The 24,370-nt window shown below is 36.9% G+C and overlaps 1 protein-coding gene across 2 annotated transcripts in view; it reads right to left on the reverse strand.

The window, feature by feature from the left end:
* The window catches only part of CNTN1 (contactin 1), a gene marked incomplete at both ends in the record, with an annotated part of 85,484 nt that overhangs the window by 17,491 nt on the left and 43,623 nt on the right, over positions 1 to 24,370 (reverse strand). For both annotated transcript variants that reach the window (XM_079549502.1, XM_079549501.1), the window contains 6 exons: positions 5,387 to 5,490; positions 9,035 to 9,269; positions 10,334 to 10,404; positions 13,896 to 14,045; positions 17,308 to 17,466; positions 21,292 to 21,412. In XM_079549502.1, coding sequence (XP_079405628.1) covers positions 5,387 to 5,490; positions 9,035 to 9,269; positions 10,334 to 10,404; positions 13,896 to 14,045; positions 17,308 to 17,466; positions 21,292 to 21,412 — 840 coding nt within the window. The remainder of the gene's footprint in view (positions 1 to 5,386; positions 5,491 to 9,034; positions 9,270 to 10,333; positions 10,405 to 13,895; positions 14,046 to 17,307; positions 17,467 to 21,291; positions 21,413 to 24,370) is intronic.

The raw sequence follows: 24,370 nt of genomic DNA on the forward strand, positions 1-24,370 counted from the left end.
ATCAGAATTGGTTTGATGTGATTCTAATTAACAAACTGTTGTAGATAAACTTTTTGTTGAAAGCAATCAGTGGGGTGCCATTAGCTGCTGTGATTACTGTGATAACTGTGATTAAATCACGAGAGATTTTGTACTGGAGGACATTAGGTCTTTCTCTGTACCAAAGGCCAAACAAGTTTCTAGCTGTAGCAAAGGGATATCTGTGAAGTTCTAGACAGTCAAAAATGAATTAGCTACTAAGAGCAGCTTTATTGTAGATATCAAGTAGTTGCTGAAGACTTATTCATTCATTTTTTAGCATGTTCTACTGCCAATTATCTGCTTCATGTAAAGATGGCAAACACGTTATATGAGAAGCTTTTGTTAAACATTAGACATATAATGGAAGCTTTTGAATACCTTGGACTTGCAGAACTTTCTACTTTTTTACTGTTCACTTACACTACAGGAATATTACAGGCATAATATAATAGGTAATGTGCAGCATCAAATAAGACAAGTGAGAACAATGAATGAAAATGTAAATTACACTGACAGCATATTACATTTCAGGTAAAAATAATATAATTTTAAAATTAAACTAAATCTAAATCCCAAATACTATTGCTCTTGGCTGAAATGTCGTGGATTTAACTACTCCTACAATGTGAGTTGTATCTCTATAGTTGGATCATTGTAGCTACTCTTGTAAAATTTGAAATAAGACAACTCCCTTGAGAGCTAAGAAAAAGTACTGTCTTCTTTATTCCTACATTTCTCTTCTCACATATTATTTAAATACTTTAAAAGTCTTTTGAAATACTTAGGAATTTCCCTTTCACTCTCTTGCCTCTCTGGAAGTGGTATCCAGAATGCTGTGCCCCAGTGTTACAAGAATTCACATTTTCCCACTTTGCTCTCTTTTTTTATTTCAGAGCATGGACATGAATCTCAATCAATCTATTTTTTTCCCACTGCTCTGCATTTACCTTGCTAGGGTAGCCTATGGATCCTTAGAGGACAGAGAAGAATATTTAACTCCAACTCTAGAGGCTGTTGAAGGAATTAAGCCAAAACCAACAAAGGGTTCACACAGTGATCGGTGGGAAGAGAATGCTTCTGCCATTATGAATTAGCACAGCTGCCTGTGTTCAAAATTAGGGAAAAAAAACCCACTATCTTACTTTTTCTCTCTTTTAATTCAAATTTTAATATACTGAAATACGTCTGAAGATTTTTGTTAGTATCATGAAACAACATCTTTTATAGCATGGAAGCTTTACATAGGAGTAACAGAAAAGAGACATTCTATTCATAATAACAAAATGTTAATGACTCATTTCAGTGAGAGGATCAATAGCAACGAACAGAGATAGATGCTTTTAATAAAATAAACATCTGTTTCATAGAAGCAGAAGGAATCACATAGTGTCTGTGGTATTGCACGTCCCAAAGAGCTGTGGCTTTTAGCAGTATACTGCAAGAACTCATAAATCTCAAATTTTCTGTATGGATGGAGATAGTTTTCTTACTTTATCTCTCCTTTAAGTGTGAGCTGAAGACACTCCACTGTAATGGCAAAATGTATCAGCTCACACTCATCACTGCAATGGTAGTCATTCTGACAGTGTGCATTAGTGTCAAGAAAATCTGACTCCTCCTAGTGTGAAAAACATCATGTCACACGTGAAATACCTCCACATACATAACTCAGAATACTCTCACCTCTTAAACTCTAGCATTTAGGTCAGTTATGGCACCGTCAGTTAATAATAAAGACCAACGTGAAATTGAAAAAGTGTTTTGGTGAATGAGGGACTTTGTCAACAAGAGTTACAGCTAAGCACTAATTGAAAAATAAACATTGGAAAATTTATTTATGTATATACAGACAGAACCTTCTAGATATTTTCACTCTAATTTTATAAATCTGTGCCCATTTTACAGATGTGTGCCCTTTCCTCTACAACTTGTATCGCAACTTCAGAAAGGTAGTCTACAGCTTGAAGAGCCTTCTATTTTTCTGCGTTGTACAAATAGCTCCTACAGTAGTGATGAGGATAGCACTTCTGATCTTCAGGAGCACAGGACTTTCTTTCACCCCTACTGGCTTACCCTTTGCTGCTCTCCTCTCTGCTAGAACGATGGTGATAATTGTTCTAGAGAAAAAGATCTCAGTATGAGCATGCTATTGAACTCCATTATGCCTATTTGTCTGCTTATTAATGCATCAGATACAAACTTTTCTTCCCAGTCATGATGACTAGATTACTTTAGGGAAAGAGAACAAAAAAAGAGAAGAAACTCAAAATTTTAATACCACTGCTTATTGTACATATTCAAGCATTGAATTCATGCTGGATTTGTGAAAGTGTAGTAATTTGTTAGGAATCAGTGGACGAACCATCACTGTCAGCTCCAGCTGACAAAATAAGGCAACATCCCTTACATGCATATTCTGTGTAACATTCTGTTCCATCCGTTGCCAGGGTATTCCAACTTTCTTCAGAACTGCAGTTATCCTCTTTCCATCCCAGTAGTCCTATGTGCTTCTATTTTCCACTGCAATAATACTGACTTTTCCCTGTATCCTATTTTTTTCTGATGAACGAACACAGGCCCATCAGCCTGATCTCAATGCCTGGAAAGGTTATGGACCAACCTCATCTTCTATGACTGAGCTACCTGGCTGATGGATGAGGAAAAGGCTGTTGATCTAGTCTGCCTTGACTTCAGCAAAGCCTTCAATGCTGTTTCCCACAGTATTCTGGAGAAGCTGGCAGCCCGTGGCCTGGTACACACTTTGCTGGGTGAAGAACTGGCTGGATGGCCATACCCAGAGAGTGATGGTGAACGGATTTAAATACAACTGGTGTTTCCTAGGGGTTGGTATTGGAGCCTGTTCTGTTCAGTATCTTTATTGATGACCTGGAGGAGGGCACTACCTTCCGTAGGTTTGCAGATGACACCAAGCTGGCTGGAAGCGTCGATCTGCCTGGGGATATAAGGCCCTTAGAAAGATCTGGACAGGCTGGATTGCTGGGCTGAGGCCAATGGGATGAAGTTCAACAAGATCAAGTGCTGGATCCTGCACTTTGGTCAACACAGGCAACCCAGGCAATGCTACAGGCTTGGGGGAGAGTAGCTGGAAGATTGTGTGGAAGAAAGGGACTTGCAGGCAATGGCCAATACTCGGCTAAACATGAGGCAACAGTGTGCTCAGTTGGCCAAGAAGGCCAATGCATCCTGGCTTGTATCAGAAATAGGGTGGCCAGCAGGAACAGGGAGGTGATTTTCCCCCTGTACTCAGCTCTGGTGAGGCCACACCTTGAGTACTGTGTTCAGTTTTAGGCTCCTTGCTACAAGAAAGATATCAAGGCGCTGGAGTGTATCCAGAGAAAGGCAATGAAGCTGGTGAGGGGTCTGGAGCACAGGTCTTTTGGGGAGCAGCTGAGGGAGTTGGGATTGTTTAGTCTGGAGAAGAGGAGGCTCAAGGAAGATCTTACTGCTCTCTATAACTGTCTGAAAGGAGGATGTGGTTGCCCTCTTCTCCCGCATAACTAGTGGCAGGACAAGAGGGAATGGCCTCATGTTGCACCAGGGGAGATTAAGAATGGACATTAGGGAAAACTTATCCTCCAAAAGATGGTCAGGCAACAGAATGGGCTGCCCAGGGAGATGGTGGAATCACTGACTCTGGATGTGTTCAAGAAAAGTTTAGATGCTGTACTAAGGGACATGATTTAGTGGGGAAACATTGGTGGTAGGTGGGTGGTTGGACTGGATGATCTTGGAGGTCTTTTCCAGCCTTGGTGATTGTATCATTCTCTCTTCTTCCCCTGATGCTCCCTGTAAGAAACTTAGCTGGCTTTAGGTAAAAATAGTGCAAAATAAAAATGTGACCTAAAATACCTATGGGAATGTTCTCCCACCATCTTCTTCCCCCAGTCATCCTCAGCATCCCTCCATATGTCCTCCCCCCACCACACATTGCAATTTTAAACATCAACTGCCATCTTCTGTCACTAATGCAACCCCAAGCTTTCCAGCACACTTCCAGCCCCCTTTGCCACTGGTATCTCTGCATCCCTACAAGTTCCCTGGTGTGCATCTGCTCATTGTCTGTTCAGGTTATTCCCAGCACCAAGGCTTCTTGCTCACTTTCTGCATAGACAGTCCAACTTGGAAGTGCAACTCTGCTACATGGCTAGCAGAGTTGAGCTCTCAGATCTACGCTCTCCACCCTACTCTCATATTTGACTATGACTTTTTCTATTAGATTTTAGTCGTACAACTCATATGAAAAACCAAACCAGTGTGCTGTTTTAGTAAATTGAGAGTTGATGACGTCAGTGCCTTTATTTCAAATCTCAGTTTCCTGAGTTTGTAATTGTGCTTATAACTTTATGTGCGCATTCTGGAGAATCAACTATCTTCAATCCTTTTACATGGGACACTGTGCTAGTTCTTGCTGAGATCTTCACTAGGATCTGTGTCTTGTTACAATATCCTAAAAATATTACACATATCTCACGGAGAGATAAATCGATACAATGAAATACTGAAGCAAGTACTAGTATTTAAAAGAACATTTATTCATATATATTTCAGTCATGTAGACACATTCTATGAAGTTATCCTCTGTTCATTTTGGAACACAGAAGCTACCATCAAGCAGCTGATGACTTAAACATCAAAGCAAATCACTAATAATCTAGTGCCTTTTCTGGAATGCAGCCAAAGTAAGCCAGCTGAGTTCAACTGGCTATGCATGGATGATGTAAGAATTCCCCTGCCACATGGAAAGCTACACGGTCATTTCTAGTAGCAACCATCTTGTGGCTGTTATCATCTTTGTAAAAGGACATGAACAATTTTTACCAGTACTACCACTTACTTTTGGACCAGAAAAACATACCTTGAAGCTCCTTCTCATGTGAGGAATAGAAACCACGAACAAAACATTGCCTTGCACAATAGCACTGTACCTGTTCTACAGGATTATATGTGTATTTCACCATGTTCCATGTAATAAAGAACTTGTGGGAGAATTATATTAATAATTGCTGATACTTTAAATGGGTCATGAGTTACTTACAGTTTCATGTCTCTGTTGACAATTACGCCCTAAATTTAATTTCACTATGTTTTGAGAAGGTAAACATACTCATTTGATTACATAACATAAACAGACAGCATTATTTCGTGATATAACGATGACTTGCCAATGTCTTAGTAAGGAAGTACACAGCACCAAAAATAATCTCTTTCTTGGGATGTGAAATCTGGACAGCAAGCTTAAGACAAGTGAACCTAAGAGCTAGAATGTTACAATAGGAATTACCCTTGCATTTAACTATGGAAATTGAATTAATGAGAAAACGTGCAGTGCTGCAGCTATACTCACCTGATATCCTTCCACAGATTTCTCAGTAACATGATGCCAAGAAACAGAAATTTCAGAAGATGACAAAACTTTCACGCTCACATCTGTAGGTACCTCAGTTGGAGCTGGAAGATGGAACACATGTACAATATCTAATTTCATTTGGTGCTATTGTTAAACTCATCGTGTATTAGTCTTTAATCTGTTTTTACTTGCGTAAACTTTAAATTCAGTGATGATCTGTATGGGAAAGGACTATAAAAAAAAAAACAAAACAAAGCAACGTTTCTTTACTTGGCTGAGATTATGTATTTTCACGTTTCAAGAGATTCCCTCTGTGCAAATTAAAAACTGGTTTTGACAAAGAACTGAATGAAGCATCCAGTGATCATTTACTAAATTGGACAGCAGTTGACAGATTAAAACATATACATCTTCTTTTCTTTTTTTTTAAAGTATCTACACACAAATATTCCTATGTAAGTCACTTAGTCATGATGACACAAAGTTTTCATGAGACCAGATATTAAAGAGCTGACTGGTGGCACATATAAACTTAAACATATGTGTGAAATAATTTGAGAGTACCCTTCTATCAGCCATATTGATTTTGTTTTGTTTTTTTGGGATACCAGCCAAGTTAGAATACAGACCATAATAATGTGACATTTTTATTTAAGAAGGCTGTAGGTAAATTACAAAAAGCTGTTAATTTCACCATTGCTTGTATTTTAAATGAGGTAAGGAACTTCAAAAGCCTTAACTTAGCAATGTTTACAAAAGATAAAGTTTTTCAAGCTCAGAACAGCACTCTTTTGTGAATCTTTTGAAACAAGTTGCAACAGACAGGCATGGCAGCATGAGCTGAGGAAAGCTTTCATATACTTAATCTTCTAACTGGGCATCAAGTCAACTATGCATCAAAACAGCCACTGTTAAGAAAAAAATCAGCTACATCTCATATGAAAAGTATCCTAGGTAACAAAATAATCTTATATGCAAAGTTACCTTTTGTAATTGTCTTTCAGTGACTGTTAATAATGTAAATGCATAATTGAAAAAATGATGCATTATTACAAAATTGTTTTCACAATGACAGGCATTTAGATAAGCAAGAGGCCTGTGCACTCACTGCTAGCAGTTGTTACTCTCTACTAGCAATGGAAGGTATGACATGGAGCTGTCAGATATGGAACTTGGCTTAAAACATGTGGGAAAGCGGAAGTTCTCCAGTAACAAAATTTAATAAAGATGCTCATAATTATAACTAGACACACAGAGATATGTTACCAAACATACAGCTTAACAGAAATACTGTCACTGCGCATATGTATGTATGTATGTGTGTGTATGTATGCTTGTAAATATTAGTATGGAATATTGTATGACCATATTACTTTAAATACCTCTGCTGCCTTTGAGAAGTTGTAATTTCTGATAGTACAACTTGCTGATTCAGAGGTACAGAAGTACAGGTGGAATAAATGTGATCATCTAATCCTGTTCCAAATCAGTGTCAGAATCTTCATCATATTAATTACAGAATTTCCCAGAATGTTTCATATTGAAAATTTCCAACTGAAAGGGATTTTGCTGATACAATATTCTAAATAGTATTTCATCTGCTCATGATTATTTATGAGCTTGAAATTTACATCCCTATTTGGCATCAATGTTCTGCAAATGTTTGCAGTCTTTCCTGAGCCAAAAAGATGACATCGGCTGCTTTTCTCAAGACCTCTAATTCAGTAATTCTATCAATTAAAAAAAACCAAAACAACAACAATTGAATGTGCTTCCAGTAAATCCTCTTCACTAAAAAAAAGCTGTCATTGCACAAATATATAAATCCTAAATGTAACTTTATAAAGTTAAGGATGGGAGGCAGCAAGGGGACTCTGTACAATTTCAGAGGCAAGAACAGAATGCTTTTTGGATTAACTTTCTTTACTTCTGCTGGAAAATTCCTTCTAACCTGTTCTGCACTTCCTGTGTTTGGTATGTTCAGTAGTCAAGTCAGTTTTGCACAGCAGCTGTTAGCAGTACTGGTAAGGTTTACAGCAGCACAAATCTGACATTTTTTGTGCTTCTTGTGTTTGAAATCTATGAAAAGAAGTAGGTTCACTGAGCTTCTACTACATTTGCTGCCTATATCTGGGCATCACTTGTTCACAAATGTTTCTACCAATAAAGTGTCTGAACTTTGCTAAAATCTATGCTAGAACACCAGCAACCACCAAAATGATTTATTTATCTGGAAGCTGGCACTACTGCACATTTGCTTTTCTTCCACCTTTTGGAGCTACTAGACTCTGCTATGTCTCAGAACTTAAGAGAGCTATACAAACACATCCTATCCCTGACACAGATAGTATAATCCTAACATAAATACATGTGAGCTTATCAGTCCGCTGTCAATAAGGCCTCTGAGAAAGGATGGATATTGAAACATTACTTGGCAGTTGTGGCTTTTATTATACCATAGCAATTTATTAACTTATTTAGACAATTGCAAAAACAATCATAATTCGCTGCTGTTAAAGACAATATCCTAAGGTTTTTTTGTTTTGTTTTGTTTTGTTTTTTTAAAGGATTAATATTAATCTCTTCAGATAGCTGCGTGTTGCTAGCTTGAATCCTGAATTATCATATGAAACAAAAAGGACTACTTTATCTTTTCTCTGTGTGTGGGCGATTTGTGTGCAAAGTTCCCATTAGTGCTGATGGGAATCATGAACATAAATCTCCCATAAAGTACACAGAATAAAGAATAGACTTGGAAGTGTGAGAATGTGGCCTTGTTATCATAGCCCTCCTCTTTGCTCTTTCATCTAGATCTGCTGACTTTGTGAAAGAGGTTCTGTTCTACAGAAAGAAAAAAATGAGCAATGCTTTGGGTTTTGGCAGAAGTTAATAAGCTATACTTTTCTAAAAACAGGCTCGAGTGATTATGTTGTAATTAGGATACTGTATATATTTCTTCTGATTAAGGTAAACTTCTGGTGCTTACCCTCCTCTGCTGATTTTGAAAATGTCATTTAAACTTCAATCATAACAATCACAGCATGTGAAATAATTCCAGAAAGAATTAAGAAAACGATTTTAGTGAAATGCCAGAGGTTTTCATTAAATTATTCACTTGGTATCTCTAACATCCAAACAGCAATAAAGAATGTGACAAAGCTGACTTATATTAGCCTCTAAACATGCTGATAATGTAACTAAATAGAACTGAACTATCATTACTTCACAATTTTTAGGCTGAATACTAGAACAACAGACTTCAGTGTGGTCTATTAAGAATAAAAAAACCTATACACATGTCAATCACATGTATTAAGATCACATTGGCAGAACTGTTGGATAATGATGAAAATTTTTTAGATAATAAATATGAAGACAATGTATATATATCAATTTAATTATTAAATCTTCTAAGAAGTATGAAAAATCTTGAACACTTCTGCAGATTGCTCATTAAGACTGGAAGTATAACCAAGTAATCTCCAGCACTTAGAAAGTCCAACGTTATTGACTACGAACAGCAATTATTTGTGAGCTAAATACATTCTCCTTGCTGAAGGACAGTTGCTATACTAATTAGGGACCCTAATGCAGTGCTGATTAGAATCCACAGTGTAAACATTATCTGGATAAATTAGTACTCACCGTCTTGTGCTGAATAAATGACAGCAGTGAGACTGAATGGTCCATCCCCTTTGTTGTTAAAGGCTTTCACTTTTACTTGGTACTGGGTGGAAGGAGGCATTGATTCATCCTTGTGGACATAACGGCCAATTTCAGGATTAGTAACTGTAACTCTTCTCCATTCTTTCTCACCAAATGGCTTGAAAGCCACTATGTAACCAAAGTTATTGCCATAGTGGTATTCTCTTGACAAAGGCTAAAATGACAAAAGACAAAACACTGATTTTCATAGCTGATCAAACAAATGGATCACTAAAGAAAAGTAAATTATATGAAAATTATCATGTATTCTGAAAAAAATACTGATCTAAAGTTCAATTTTCATCTGATTTGCTTCTACTGTTTGCTCCCACCCTCTTTAAAAATAAGCACCACCTTCATTATGCAGGTCTGTAGTAGCACGCCTGCTGCTAATACATTTTAAGGTCTTATTCCTCCTCAAAACTCACTGCAAGACACATCAAGCTATTGCCTACAGAAAGAAACCAAGAATAACTGTGTATCACAACTGTTGTCAGCTTGATCTAGGAAAAAAACTCTTTCTTAAGGGATAAGCAAAGGAGGATATGAAACACATGCACTATGCAAATATCTGGGTATATGTACATATGCAGAGATTATTTCTGCAATACACACAGAGAAAATGTAAGTGTCTAGTTTAAATTACATTCATTTATGTAAAGCTTGTGATCAAGGAATCCTATCTGTCCTAATCTGAATTGATTTAGAGAGATGGACATATTCAAAGAATTATTAATCCTATCTCTTTTCACTGATGACAGGGTCCAGTTAGTTTAGGCTACCTACTCACCCAGCTACTATCTGGCAAAAGTTTAAGTGAAAATGACTTCCACTTTCAGCATGAACATTAAAGGTATTTCTTGAAACTGCAATTTATGCCCTATCACCAGGAATGCTGAAAAATATAAAATTACAGAAAACCGTCTGCTATAAAAATTTTTGCTTCATTTACCAAAGCTCTACATTCAGTGATTCCTCCTCTGCCCATGGAGCCTTAACCAAAACTATCAGCACGTATGCACAAAATAATGTCAGTAGCTCATCTGAAGGCTGACGAAAAGCATCCTTTCAAAACAGAATTTCTGCATTACTTCTTCACATCCTGTAAATCCCAGAGATGAAATTATCTTCTTTTGTGGTGAAGGATTTGGAACAGTACAGACCTTCCACGCATCTCAGGACCAACAAGGTCAGACCCATGGAAGTACACGCTTACTTTCATCTCAGTGCAATACCTACCATCCATGTTATTGTCAGCTCTCGATTGCTTCCACCTCCTCCTCCAACATCAGAAGGAGCCACATTAGGAGCTAGAAAAACAGAAGAGACAGGAAAAATAACTACAGAGTATGCAGTCAGTAAAAAGAAAGCAACAGTATGATTTTCTTTTCTCTTTACCAGTAAGTCCAATGAGCACATGTGGGCCACAAAATTAAAATAATGATAGTCTGTAGTAGCTGTCAGTCTGCGGTCTTGCCAAAACTAAAGTATAGCTACTGCTACAGGAAACTTGCCAGTTAAAACCATAGTTAGCAATCAATCATTCTTTTTAACCATACTCTCTATAAATATTTAATTTAATATCTAGAAGTGGAACACTACTCATAGGCTTCAACAGAAAGACAGCATATGGTTCTTGTGCTTCCTCAGATGCTGATATTCCAAGGGCTCAAGTACCCAGGGAATAAGCATGTACTTATGTTAACAGACTGTGCTTAGTTCCTATTCAATGGATGTACTATTTCAATGGATTTACTCACAATGTGTTACATCAATCCCACGAGTACACGTTTGAAGCACCTCCTTCCTAGTCCTATTCTAGTTCAGATGAATGGCAGATGTCTTCTTGATTGGCGTGGGTAGATATTCAGAACCAAAGCTGGCCTTAAGTAATTTAGTAATTGCATTTCACACTGTTCTGTGTGATGCAATAAAATCTGCTAATCTCTCACTGGTGCACAGTTGAGTGGTAAGGTAAGAAAGCCTCAAGGGTTCATTAAAAGTCATTCCTATATTTAATTTCTGTCAAACTCCCTGTATTTATAGTTCCATAAGACTCTGTCAGTACCTACATTTTCTTAACTACCTTAAACAGCTGAAAACTATTTTCTCTCTGGAATCCAGTATAGACATTTCTCCAAAATTTTTCTCTATAATGTCATACAGAAAACACCCAGCAAGAGCTGTCTAATTAATTCATGACATGTTTGCACTAAATATGACTATTTCATTGCTATTGTCTGTCGTGGTTTTGTATTTACTTGCTGTCTCTCAGTAAGGAGATGCACAGTACTGCTGGAAACAGCAAATGATGGTTAATGCACATATTGTGCATTAAATGAGCCTCAGGTGAACACGTATTAACTACATGCTCTAATGACATGGACACATTCGTTGTGTTAAAATACTCTTACATGATCAGGCATTTTCTCCTACAAATCAGTAAAGGTCACAGGAGAGAAAGAGGATAGTTCCTGAGTGGTCTCCCCCTGTTTAAATAAGATGTTTGCTGAGGTCTACTATTAGGATCACTTGGGAATAAACAGGAAAGCAGAAAAGAATTAATTATTTAGAAAGGAAAAAAATGTAAAAATAAATTCGAAATTTCATTTGGTGCACAGTTTATGTTATTTATTTCTGGCCTTCCAGAAAAAAAAAAAAATCAGTGGAGAATGAAGCCAAACATAAACTGAAGCTAAAATAGAATCATCAGCCTTTGATCAACTGAATTTCAAGAAGTCACTGCGAAATATGGGTGTTATTGACGAAGAATTCAGATTTTATTAAAAGATCTCCCAGCGCACAAACTCTTGGCATGCTAATTAAAATGTTATTGAAAGTAAAGTTATCTACAAGAAGAGAGACATCAGAACTGAAAAAGACATTGATAACTTTAGAGTTGAATGAACATTATCTGTCACACACAGTACAGCAGAGATGCACTACTCTGCTGCTGTTTCAGTGATGCAGCACTGTTTGTTGCTGTTTAACACAGAACAAATGTTAAAAATAATGGCGATGTATAGAAATGGGCTGTTTAGGAAACAAAATACTTAATTTATTCATTTTAAGATGAAAATGCACACACAGTCCTGTTCTGTAGCTCCCTGGAGGGTGATAACGCATCCCAAATGCTATTGTTGCTGCTTATGAAAATTCTAGCTTCTGCAAGGAAATGTTCTTGGGCATACAAGTTTATCAGCAAATAGTTACTGACTTATAAGCTCTTGTAGCATTGCAAGAAGTCTTCACTGATTCTTAAGATACTACACTAAAGTTTTGCTTTGTTTCACCACTGATGTCTATCAACATCCACCAAAGATGGCAATAGCTGTACATGGGAAATTGGACGACAGGCTAACAGACTGCATTCTGCAAAGCACTACATCCTGCTAAAATAGTGCAGCATTTGCAGTCATGAGGGCTGCATAAAGAGGCTCAAGCAAACTTCATGAGTGTGAATGTGGCACACTGCACTTTGCAGGACACTACCATGGTCACCTCCTGTGAGTGTTTCTTCTGAGCCCCGTGCCAGTCCTTAATCTTTCTGTCTCCTTCCTGAAATTTCAAAAATGGCTGCCGTGCACCCAGAATTACAAGGAGCACGTCCAGATTTCTCATTTAGACCCTTGGGCTGTGTTCAAATACAGCTGTAGAGTTAGAAAATACACAATATTACTAGTCAATTTTTTATGAAGCAATTTTCTTCTACTTTGAATGTTAAAATTCTGTGCACATTTTCTTTCCCTGACTGATTTAACTAATCTGTATTTTCTTTCTCCCTAAGCAACACAGTTCTTAAATGGACCAAATGTGGATCCTTATAAACAAATGCTTTCAAATTTGCAATGCAAATGCATTTTCAAGTGCTATCTAATAACAGCAATGACCTATCTGCTCTAATTGCAAAATTTAATTTTTTAATTTTGGTTTTGCATTTTTATTTTGTAATCACAAGCTATGGGACAAAGGCTTTTTAAAAATCATAAATATCTCAAGGTTGCACAAGAGTGCTAATATGCACTGAGGAGGATATACTGGTACACAGGCTTTGTTGGATAAAGCCATTTTGAAGTGATACATCACTTCCTAAAGCACTGCTGTTATCTCCTTTGTACAGTTCAAACAGAATGTATTATCTTGAATAATAACATATAATTCCTCATTCTCGAGAATCCATTTTAAAATGGGCCTGTCTGAACCTAGAGGGTGTCCTTAAATAGTTTAATAATTTTAACACAGAGCAAGTAGACTGCTACAGGCATTTGCTATGTCAAATAATGTCACATCTCTCATGCAGAATAAGAAGACACAAGACCAAACCTGACAGATAAATAGCATTATGTGGTAATACAAGCACCCTGTCATGCATCTTGTATTTAAAAATAAACCAAACAGCAGAAGGACATTTTCTTGTCAAAAACATGCATCTGTTTTCTTTTCTACTAAGCCATGAATCTCAATGTCAAGCAAGTGCATGTGTTTACCCAATCTCAATCACAGAAGTCTCTGAAAGCCTCTGAAAGTCTCTGAAAAATCACAGAGGGAGTCTCTGAAAAATACAGCATGCCTATTTCAAGAATGGAGACAAGTTTGCTGGTTTTATCACAGTGCTTCCTTCCTGCCTGCTTTAATTATAAGACATCTAGACAGTCTACTAAAATCTATAGTAGTTAGTGACTAAATTTTCTGAATTCGCTTCTGATAAAATCCTTAAAAAAAAAAAAAAGACAAAACACAATTAATAAAAATATGAAAATAAAAAGGACATTTAAAAAAATGACATTTTTTGTTTACATACGAGCGCCTTCAGTTCTGATCCTCTGGGATGGCATACTCGGTTCCCCTGTTCCCAAAGTGTTTGTTGCTATTATCCGGAACTCATATTCCATCCACGGAATTAAATCAATCACTCTAGCAGATTCCATGTTTCCTTCAATATCTGATGGCTCTAAAAGAGATCAGAAGTTGCTTTAGAAAATACCAATTTCAGAATGAGGTCTGTCAACAAAGAGGCTTTTAAATCCACAGAACCTGCCCCTAGTCTACAACCGCATATAGCCAGCTAAAGGAGCACCATATGATACAAAAGGGATACCTTATTTTACAGGGAGTACCCTGGCAATGGCTGGGAATTTGGAAGTTATAACATTATCTTAGATTCTAAAATAAACCATTATATATTTTTAAGTTTTAACTGGTTGTGAACTAGCAAAAGAAGTACATTTAATTATGTAGTTATCCTTATTAGTTACATATATTGGAGTTGCAGAATTTCATTTTATCTACAGAACAATACAAGGAGAAGTATGTAAAGCAAAAACAATACAATAAAAATTCATGATGTATGCAATAGCTAGGCAGGTGTAAATTTTGGGACTGATCAATTGAGGAAGAGTAGTTTATAAAATGCAATCATATTTTGGTGCACCTTACATGCGAGCATGTTGCAACCTGTGATGTAGTTCTGATTCAAGGCGGATAAGTGTCCTTATATAAGTCCTTTTTAGGATGTACTTTATCCAACTCATGACACTGTGTGTACAACTCATAGATAGTCAACACTCTACAGCTACAGAAAGACAGAGGATTTTCATTTCTTGCATGGGCCAAGAGATGCTTGTCAAACTAAAATCTTGGGTTCAGAGGGAGATGAGAAATGACATATTCTGCACTGGGAAAGTGGCAGGTTTGGAATTAAAATATGAGTGCAGTGGCTGCCAAAAAAAAAAAAAACAAAACATGAACTACAATGTAAGCATTGGATAGTATTGAATAGTGACAGAGCTTTCCACTACCAAATTATCATCACATTTTTCATTCCAAAGCATGGTCCTGAAGGAAAAAGGAAAACACTTTCTATCTCTTTCCATCTGTCAACCACCTTCCTCATCATTACTGAAATTACTTTTCTGTCCAGACAATAGAGCCATTGCAAACCTCCTATGGCATCCAATCCATAATAAAAATTTGTTACTCTTTCTTCTATGCTGCTTTCAATCCCTCCATTTAATCTTGCTGTGCCACAAATTCCCAAAATAACAATTAAAACTCAACACTATGAGAATTAATCCTTCCAAAATACTCTGATCTCCTCAAACTGAACAAGCAACATAAATGTAAACAACTTTTTACATAACCTATCCACATATATTTCCATACTGTCAAGCAGACAGTATTCTTTCAAAAAAAAACCCAAACAAATACACTTGGTATTATGAAACCTGAGATGAATTACTTGGCTTGTGAATAATGGTTGTAGCAATAATAATAACAACAAGATTTCCAAAGTGCAATGCCAAAGTATATTTTTTGTTTCACACATTGAAAGTTGACAGCATTAAATGACAGCCTAAATACTGATGAGAGATCAATTTGGACTGATCATTGTGTCTCCTTCTTACGAAAGTGAGCAGTGAACCAAACTGGGAGGAGCCCAGGAGTTAAGTAATACTGGCTGTGGTGCCAGCAATGGTTACTATGGTGATTTCAGCTAATCAAAAGTACTTTGTGTGGTTCTAAAGAAAAGCAATGAATTTGGAAACACTGCAATAGTCCATTTAAGCTTTTCAGAAATGAAACATTTCTATATTTCCTGCTAGCTTCTTAAAAAAGGAATTTAAGAAACCAGGTTTTTCTCTGCTCAAAGATGTGAGTCCCACTCAACATGTTACAAGACTGAAAGTCTGACTGTATGTCTCAACAACTGTTTCTCTAATCATACAAAGAACTTCAGAGATGCAGAGAAGTTCATCTCATCATGCCAATAACACTGCAAATAAAAAAATCTTCCTGAAAACTGAATTGAAGTGTCTGCTCTGAACTGGAGAGAGTGAAGGTCTGAATCCTGAACCTGGATGTCCTACGCAAATATTTTGAGTTCTAGTAACATGCAGCACAAAATGTGACAATATCAGAGATGTCATCTCCTCTTCATAAATTCTTAAATCTTCCCACAGCTTGGCTTCTCCCCAGATACATATCCTTTATTGAAAAGAAAACTACCAACTGGAAACAGAATACAATTTTAAGTGAAAAAAAGGGAGCCTGATCTAAATGGGTCCTCTGTATATTCACCAAAACAAGCAATTAATCAATTATTTGAACATTTCTAATTCTTACATTCATTTTAAAATTTCAAAAAAAAATTGTTCTAACAAAACAGTTAAACGAGGTACTGGAGTTAAGGAGGGACCTCCTAGTTCTATTTTCCAAGCTACTCAACCATAAGTTAGTCATATAGTAGTACTGGTTGTTGGAGGTAATTGTATACAACAGTGTTACATATTCCTCATGTTTTAGAAGAGAGAGATGATTTCAGGTTGCAGGTCTAGTAGTTCTGACTATGTACTCTAAAAAACTTCCACTAGGGTAACAGATCTTTTGAGGCAAACACATCAATGTTTATTTCTAAGATATATATATCTGTAATTTAAAAGGATAACTTAGTTGGAAGAAAATAACTGAAATTACCAATATTTTTAATACTAAGAAATTCTGAGTATCTGATACCCTAATTCCTATACCCTAAAAGAGCTAAAGTTGCAGTTTATTACAGTGGCCTAATGAATTATATTGGTAGGACAACTAAGTATACCTTGTAGCAATGCTATCCATCATAAAGCATTCAAATATAACAGTATTTTAATTTTTTTGCTACAATTTATCTATTTATGTTAAATTTTATAAGGAAATACTCTGAGTCAGCATGCCTGTATTCAGATAGGTGTTTCCTCAACTACAATCATGTGGCACACTGATGACATCCAGTGGTTAGAAGGATAATCTTAGCTGTTTTCTCTAGGAGTGCTGTTTTTGATGCAAATACCAACTGGTCTCTTCACAGAAAAAGTAGGCAATTTCAACCAATTTTCTGCATAAAATATTCAGAAATTAAGACATTCATTTATCATCCAAATTAACCTGAAATGTTGTTTTGCAATTCCAGAAGCAACAAGAAAAGAGAAAAAAAAAAAAGAAAAAAACTTTACCTGTTCTTGTTTGTAAATTTTGGTATTCACTTCAGGCTCTCCTAATGCTGGGAACAAAAATACTGACAACTGACGGGATAGTGCCTGGTCCCAAACTTTGAAGCAGACATTACTAGTATCCCTGGTTACTTTTCATTGTGACTATTTTCCAAGTAGCCAAGCTTCTTAACAATCAAAAATGTTGTAACCTATTTATTTTATTGTTTCTGGCATTATTCTTACCTGTTTTGGCATCTTTCCACTCTTCAGATAGGAAAGTTTTTGACTGGATAGTGTATTTAGAAATAGGGCTATGATTGTCTGTTCCACGACTCCAGGTAAGTGCTACAGCAGTGTCTCTAATTTCTTCTATTCTTATACCTCCTGGAGGGCCTGGAGGACCTGACGAAAAAAAGTAAATAATTACAGATTAATTACACAATACTATATGTCTATAGACATCTTTATATCTGTCTTGGCCCATCATCTTAACCCAAATCTGGTAAACCCACCACGAGATTTGAACTTCGTAAGGGCTAAGATAAATTGGGCAAAAGCAGAAGTAGTCACTGTTTCTCTGAAGTCCTCCCAAAACCTTCCCACAACAAGACTCTCGAACTGCATGCCATGCCACGATGTGGAATTCACTACATACAGTCATCCAAACAAAACTTAAAACTACTCATGTAAAACAAAGAAAAAAAAACCCTGAGCACCAGAAAAAAAAAAAACAAAAAAACATAAAGGTCACCAACAAAGAAGTACTAAACTGTCAAAAAGAGAAAATATTTGTCACAAAATTGCCTTTTTTTAGTAAATAACATGAAAATAATGATTTATTTTTCCTCAAAAGGTTGATACTTGAAAAGATGAATTTCAGAATTCTTAGCTGTACTGTACATTAGCTGTATATTATTCTGATGGGACAAGTGGAAATGTCTCCAAACTAAAAGAGGGGAGATAAGGATTGGTTATAAGAAAAAGTGTTTTTATGATAAGGGTAATGAAGAACAGGAACAGTGAGGTGGTGAAAGCTCTGTTCCTAGAGACATTCAAGGCGAGGTTGGAGCAGACCCTGAGTAATCTCATCTGGCTGTAGGTGTCCCTGTTCATTGCAGGGGAGTTGAACTAGATGACCTTTAAGGGTCACTTCTAACTCAAATGATTCTATGATACTATGTTTCGTGGAATGTTACTATCTTCCCAACATGCAGCTAAACCCTTTCAGAAAAAAAACTACTTGCCCTAAACAAGTTCACAGTCACATCTTGGTGAGTTTTACGTATTGTACACAATTTTTGCTCAAAGAAACCTATCAAAGTAGTCATTTTATAAAACAGAAATAATTCTCAATCCATATCTGCATTAAGTTAGTCAACTGTACTTTAGATCTGACAAGATACAATTCTGTTCCCAAAAACTTCCCTGTTTTTTCCAGGTATATAACTGAGCCTAATAAACGGTATTACATCCCTTCGTCAAATCGTATCTGGTTTATTTCTAAACAGTAACAACATGCAAAACCTCTGTAGTGAATGGCTGCATTTATCTATATGCATTTTGAACATCTCTATTTTTAGTACTACTCCTGTCATGCCTGCACTTCGTGTGGGTTATTTTTTCAGTGTAACTGTAGACTGTGCTTCGAAGGGAGGCTAAAATGTGCAAACCATGTGACTTTTATTACATAAACTAGAACACTATGAAGCAAGTGAATGATACAGGCCCACAAATATATGAGAGTTTGAAATCCCAACACTTAACAGTAATTCTGTAACTTGAAGCTGAGCAACTATTTACAAACATGGTCTACACAGATATTTTCATATTATTCTTTTCTTATAGACTGTTCTAGTTCTGTTACATGTTTTATATGATACACGTTTATATGATATGCCAATTGTGGAAAAACAGAAACTATGTATGAGAACTACTGAGAAGGAGTTTCAGATTCCACTTCCAGAGATAACAACATGCCAACGTGACTCAGGTAATTACTTAATAATCTGATTGAACAAGTCTCAGAGCACATTAAAAAACAAACAAACAAAACAACAAGAAATAACAGGACAAATTTATCTGCAGCATGTACAGGGAAACCACAGAAAACAGGAACGAAAACAACAATAAGAATGGAATGGAATTTCTACATCACATCTAAACACAAAGTGTGCCTAGCGTATCTTCAGCTCTCGAGCTCCTTACTTTTCCTATACAACTGAGGAAAAGTAATCAAGTTAAATGAACCGGAACAAAGAAGAGTATGGAAAGGTTCATCAGTGCTTAAGTCTTTTTTTCCTGCCTTCTTTGAAAAAGATTTCTTACAGCTTGTCATCTCACTGTCAAAGTTTCTGAAAACAGCCTGTGCTTGGAAGCACCAATGGCAAACTGCTCCCTCAGGAAAGCTAAGCCATGACATAAGTGTAACCACTGGGTAGGCTATGCCTTCAGTGAGGAATACAGCCCTGTAGGATCAGAATGTGGTGGGCAGAGCTAGGTGGTAGTAAGGCAGTCCTGGGCACCACAGGCAAAATGCATCAGGTGCATCCAGGTGACAAGCTGCAGCCAAGAGGTCCATCCAGGAGAGAAGGTACCCAAAGCACAGGTCAGAAGTCCATTCAGGAGGCAGGGCCAGAGACAGTGCTGGAATCAGCACATTTGTAATGTAGCTGAAAGCTGGGCTAGGACTGAGCTTAAACTGGGCAGCTGGGTCCTTGTACAGTATACACACATGGGTGTTCTGGATAGAATAGATCACGGCCAGCAAGCCCTGCTGGTATACTCAGAGGTCTCACAGCGTGGTCTTCTGCACACTACTATCAGTTCTCCTGAACCCAACTCAAATTTGAATGCTTTAATGTCACGAAGGACAGATCATATGAACTGTCCTGTGCAAAGACAAAATATCTTGCTTGCATGAACAGTGCCTATAGTTTACTGTTTCACTGATGAGGTGCTCTGGAACCAAATTTTGCTCTTGCCTCTTACTATCAATACAGTGAAATTATAATGTTACTTCTGCAATATATCATAAAAAATACAAACTTGTAAAGTCTTCCACTGAGAAAAACAGCAGTGAAAAGTGCTTAGCACTAAGTAGGACTGCGATCATGATGTTAAAACCTGAACATTAAGCATAAAATGAATGCTGATACCTTCCAAAAATATGCTAAGAGTTATGATTCTATATATGATTACTACATTGAGAGAACCAAAAGATTGACAAGGCAGCTTAATTCCCATTTTATTTTCTAAAAGGAATTGCTTACAGAATACTAAGGCACAAAACCAAACCCTTCTCATCACAGTTCTCTGAAATTAATTCTGAAATTTCACCTACATCAAATTTGCTTTGACATTTCATCCGAAACTGATGGCATTTCACTGGCTGTTAAGACTCAGTGAAAAATATTAAAACCATAACCTCAGCAGATGACAGAAACAGAATTAAGGCACAAGTTACACTTCAATTATTAGACAGATGTATAATAAAACTAGAATGTACAACATGATAGCAATGCAGATCCAAGTACATGTTATATATTCTTTGAATTGAGAGCATTACAGAGCATTAGTACTTTGGAATATATTATTCCTGGAGGCATAAAACAGTAAAATGCCCAAAGACACAAATTAACTCATGCTGTTGTAAACCACACATTGTAATGTATCTTGTAGCATACAAACCAGAGGAGTATGCAGTGTTTTCATACTGCAGTAAAACTTACAGAGAGAAGAATGATTCAACAATGGAGTGATTATCTTAACCTCAATGTCATTATTGCTGTCATTTGAAAACTAGCAATCCTTTAAAAATGTAGGCCTAGTGTTACACAAAACTGTACAATCAATAAAGCATGATAATAGAAATGGCTTCTTTAAATTATTATACAGTAATTATATTGAAATGATACAGTCAACTCTGATACTTAGTAATAAACACCAAATCAAACTACTTAAAATGTACTTCAACAGAAAGAAAGTATGCATAGTAAAAAAACCTTTATTGATTTTCAGGAAAACAGATAAGTATCTGAACCTCTAGAACAGGATCAGTATACTGATAAGAACTCAGGGACTTCACATGTTCATGTAATTCTCATTTTAATTACAGTTATTTCTGAATGAGAAATAAAATACTCTGAACAGCCAGAAACACCCTACTTTTCTAGATGAAAAACAGCAGAACAAAACAGCAACATTTCTCGTTTACACAGAGAACCTTACCTCTTACAACAAGGTCAGCTGAAGCTGAAGAGTTGTCAACAATTGTCTGGGCAGTGCATGTGTATCTTCCAGCATGCCGCAGCTGAACATTTTTAATGAGCAGCTCACCATTGGATTTAATCTGTTAAAAAGAGTACTTAATGAAGCTAGTAAACATCCCTGCGTAACTGATACCATCTACACACACCTCCCCATTGATATACAGGTATACAGTAGTAGTTATTTCCAAAAAGTGCTTATTTTGAGATCACTCTCAAAGGTATTTTTGATTCATGAGACAACTCCTTTAAATGCCCTGTGTTTCTTGAAGAGATGCTTGCTCTTTACCATATATGAAAAAAAACATGATGCAAGAGAGTAGATATTTCTTCACAAGCTGGCATTGTTCATTTTCTACTATTTTAAGCCTTTTTTTTTCATAAACAGCAATCAGACAATTCATCTATACAATTATTTCCTAATTATGCATGTTTGTATGATAACAGTTTCATGGAGACCTGTTAACAGATCAGAATGCTGCTTGGCTGTTCTTTTACAGACCTAAAACAGCATGAAGATTTGTATCTCAGGCAGGTTACAATCTAGGCCTGGCTACAGCTCCCACCTCACTGTGGTCTGATATAGCCATCCCTGAAAGGCCAGCCGCCATCCCCACCTGTCCTTGGCCTGGCATTCTCTCTATAGACTTGTTCTGCTCCTGGGCTGGGCCTGGCCCTGGCTACTGGACTTGCTCCACCTGGGATGAGTAAGGGCCAGCCACTACAGAGAGCATCAGAAACTCCAGGGAAGCAATCTTCCATTCAGGAGGCTCACAGACTCATCATCATCATCACTGTCATCATGACCACAGACCTTAATCCTTTCCCCGCACTTCACCAATGCAAGGCTAACAATATCTAATTTCGGATTCATGATTTCCCACTCAAAGGCCATTTGCTTTAAATTGGCAATCAATAAGCAAACACAAAGATCTGACAATGAGCAGTAACTGTTAATAAAGAAACTCACTCCTCTTTGGACCTCTCAAGTTCCTACAAGCACAACATTTCATTACAAAAAGCCTCTTCTGCTGTGGCATTATCTAAGTGTATACCACTTAATTCCTAGCATGCCTTCCATGCACAATTTTAGCCTATGTCAAAAGGAGCCCCAGCCAACACGTAGGCATCTAGTACACAAGAAATCCTTGGAAATGTAGTCTCCTACATACAGTGTTGGGAGAGCATAAAATTTAGCAAATTTGAACTTCCTTCAAAAGTTGTCCTCAGAGCCAGATAAAAGGCACTGGTCTGTATTCTTCTGTGACATAAGCATACCTGTACAGTTAAAATGGGAATTCATGTTAGCACACTTTGCTATGTAAGAGTTTGGTGTCTAATCCAAGCCCCAAAGCTCACTTTCCATTCACATTGCCAAATTATCTACCAGCAGCCATTGCTGACATATGCATCATTCTCTGTATACATACCACACTTTTTTAACTGTCATACTTCTGGACATCTTCAATCTTTTCCCTTCTAATTTCTCTTTATATTATATAAGAACATTCAAAAAAAGTCTAAACCTCAGATAGCTTTACACAATGCTTTGGAAATCTTGCTATTTTGAATTCACTTTTTAAAACCTTCAGTTGATGTAGCTAGATATATATATATAAGGAAAATACTGACTGCTTTTTATCTGTTTAATAGAAAATTTATTCTGTTTTTTTTTTTGCTTTTTTTTCTTGCGGGGAGGGAGGAGAAGGTGAAGGGGGAGAGTGTCTCCACCTAGCAAGTTTACAGAGGAAGTACTACTCCCATCTTCACAGATTTAAAATCTGCTGGTTCTAATCAAATATAGCATAAGAGTTTATAATGGCTAGGTATTTCTGCATGGTGTCTTTAAATTTCAGTCAGAATTTCCAGGCTTTTAGTACATAAAACATAAAGTGAATAAAATTCTACAGAAATACAGAACGTGCTCTTATAAATAAGAACAATTAACTAAGAGGAACATTTTATAGTAGGTGTCATCATTAACTGCAGTCACATAAAAGAAAGTGATGGGATTCAGTATTATATAGCAAAGACTGCAGTATAAAATCAACTTCTCATTCCGGAGAGTCTAATACAAAGATGAAGTCCTTTGTAACTTAATTGCTGTATTACACATAATGTAGCTCATTCAGTAAAGCTACTGAGTAGCTTTTTTTAACGTACATGCTAAAAAAATACAGAAAGTCAGTTCCAATAAATTAAATGAACAACAACAACAAAAAAATCTTAGCAAAGATTATTATTAGTGCAAGTAAATAGCAATCCATATATATAGTCTTTCCAAAACTTCTGCAGTTCTCCTAGCAGCTTAACGCTTCACGACCATGTGGCATTTGGACCACAAGTAATCTCTATTAGCCTCTTGTTTTTAGGAAAAAGTTCTCCAGTTGGGGTGAAACTGACTAACCTACAAATTACACATTCTGAAAAAAAACTACATGTAGTGTGCCAGGAGCTAACCTTCTTGATGTCTGAATCATTAGATCAAGAGGTGCATTATGAGCTCACAAGAAATTAAAAGCCACCATTTTGTACACTTAGAAAAAAGTCCAGCTGTAGAGATAGCCTGTGTACCTGCTTTGTATATTTAAGACAAGGGTTCCTAATTGTGCCCTCATGTTATCCTTACTGCAAGAGGACTATTCTCCTCCTCTGCTCTGCTCTGGTGACACCATATCTGGATACTTTGTCCAATTCTGGGCTTCTCAGTTCAAGAAAGACAGGAATCTCCTGGAGAGAGTTCAGTGGAGAGCCACAAAAATGATATAGGGCCTGGAGCATCTTCTGTATGAGGAAAAGCTGAGACACCTGAGGCATGGCTTAGAGGGGATATTATCAACGCTTATAGATATGTAAAGGGCAGGTGTCAAGAGAATGGGGTCAGGCTCTCTTCACTGGTGCCCAGCAACAGGACAAGGGGCAATGGGCACAAACTGGAACACAGGAAGTTCCATCTAAATATGAGAAAAAACTTCTTTGCTTTGAGATTTGTAGAGCACTGGCACAGGCTGCCCAGAGAGGTTGTGGAGTCTCCTTTTCTG

This window comes from Tetrao urogallus, assembly GCF_951394365.1.
Source record: "Tetrao urogallus genome assembly, chromosome: 1".
NCBI classification, from domain to species: Eukaryota; Metazoa; Chordata; class Aves; order Galliformes; family Phasianidae; genus Tetrao; species Tetrao urogallus.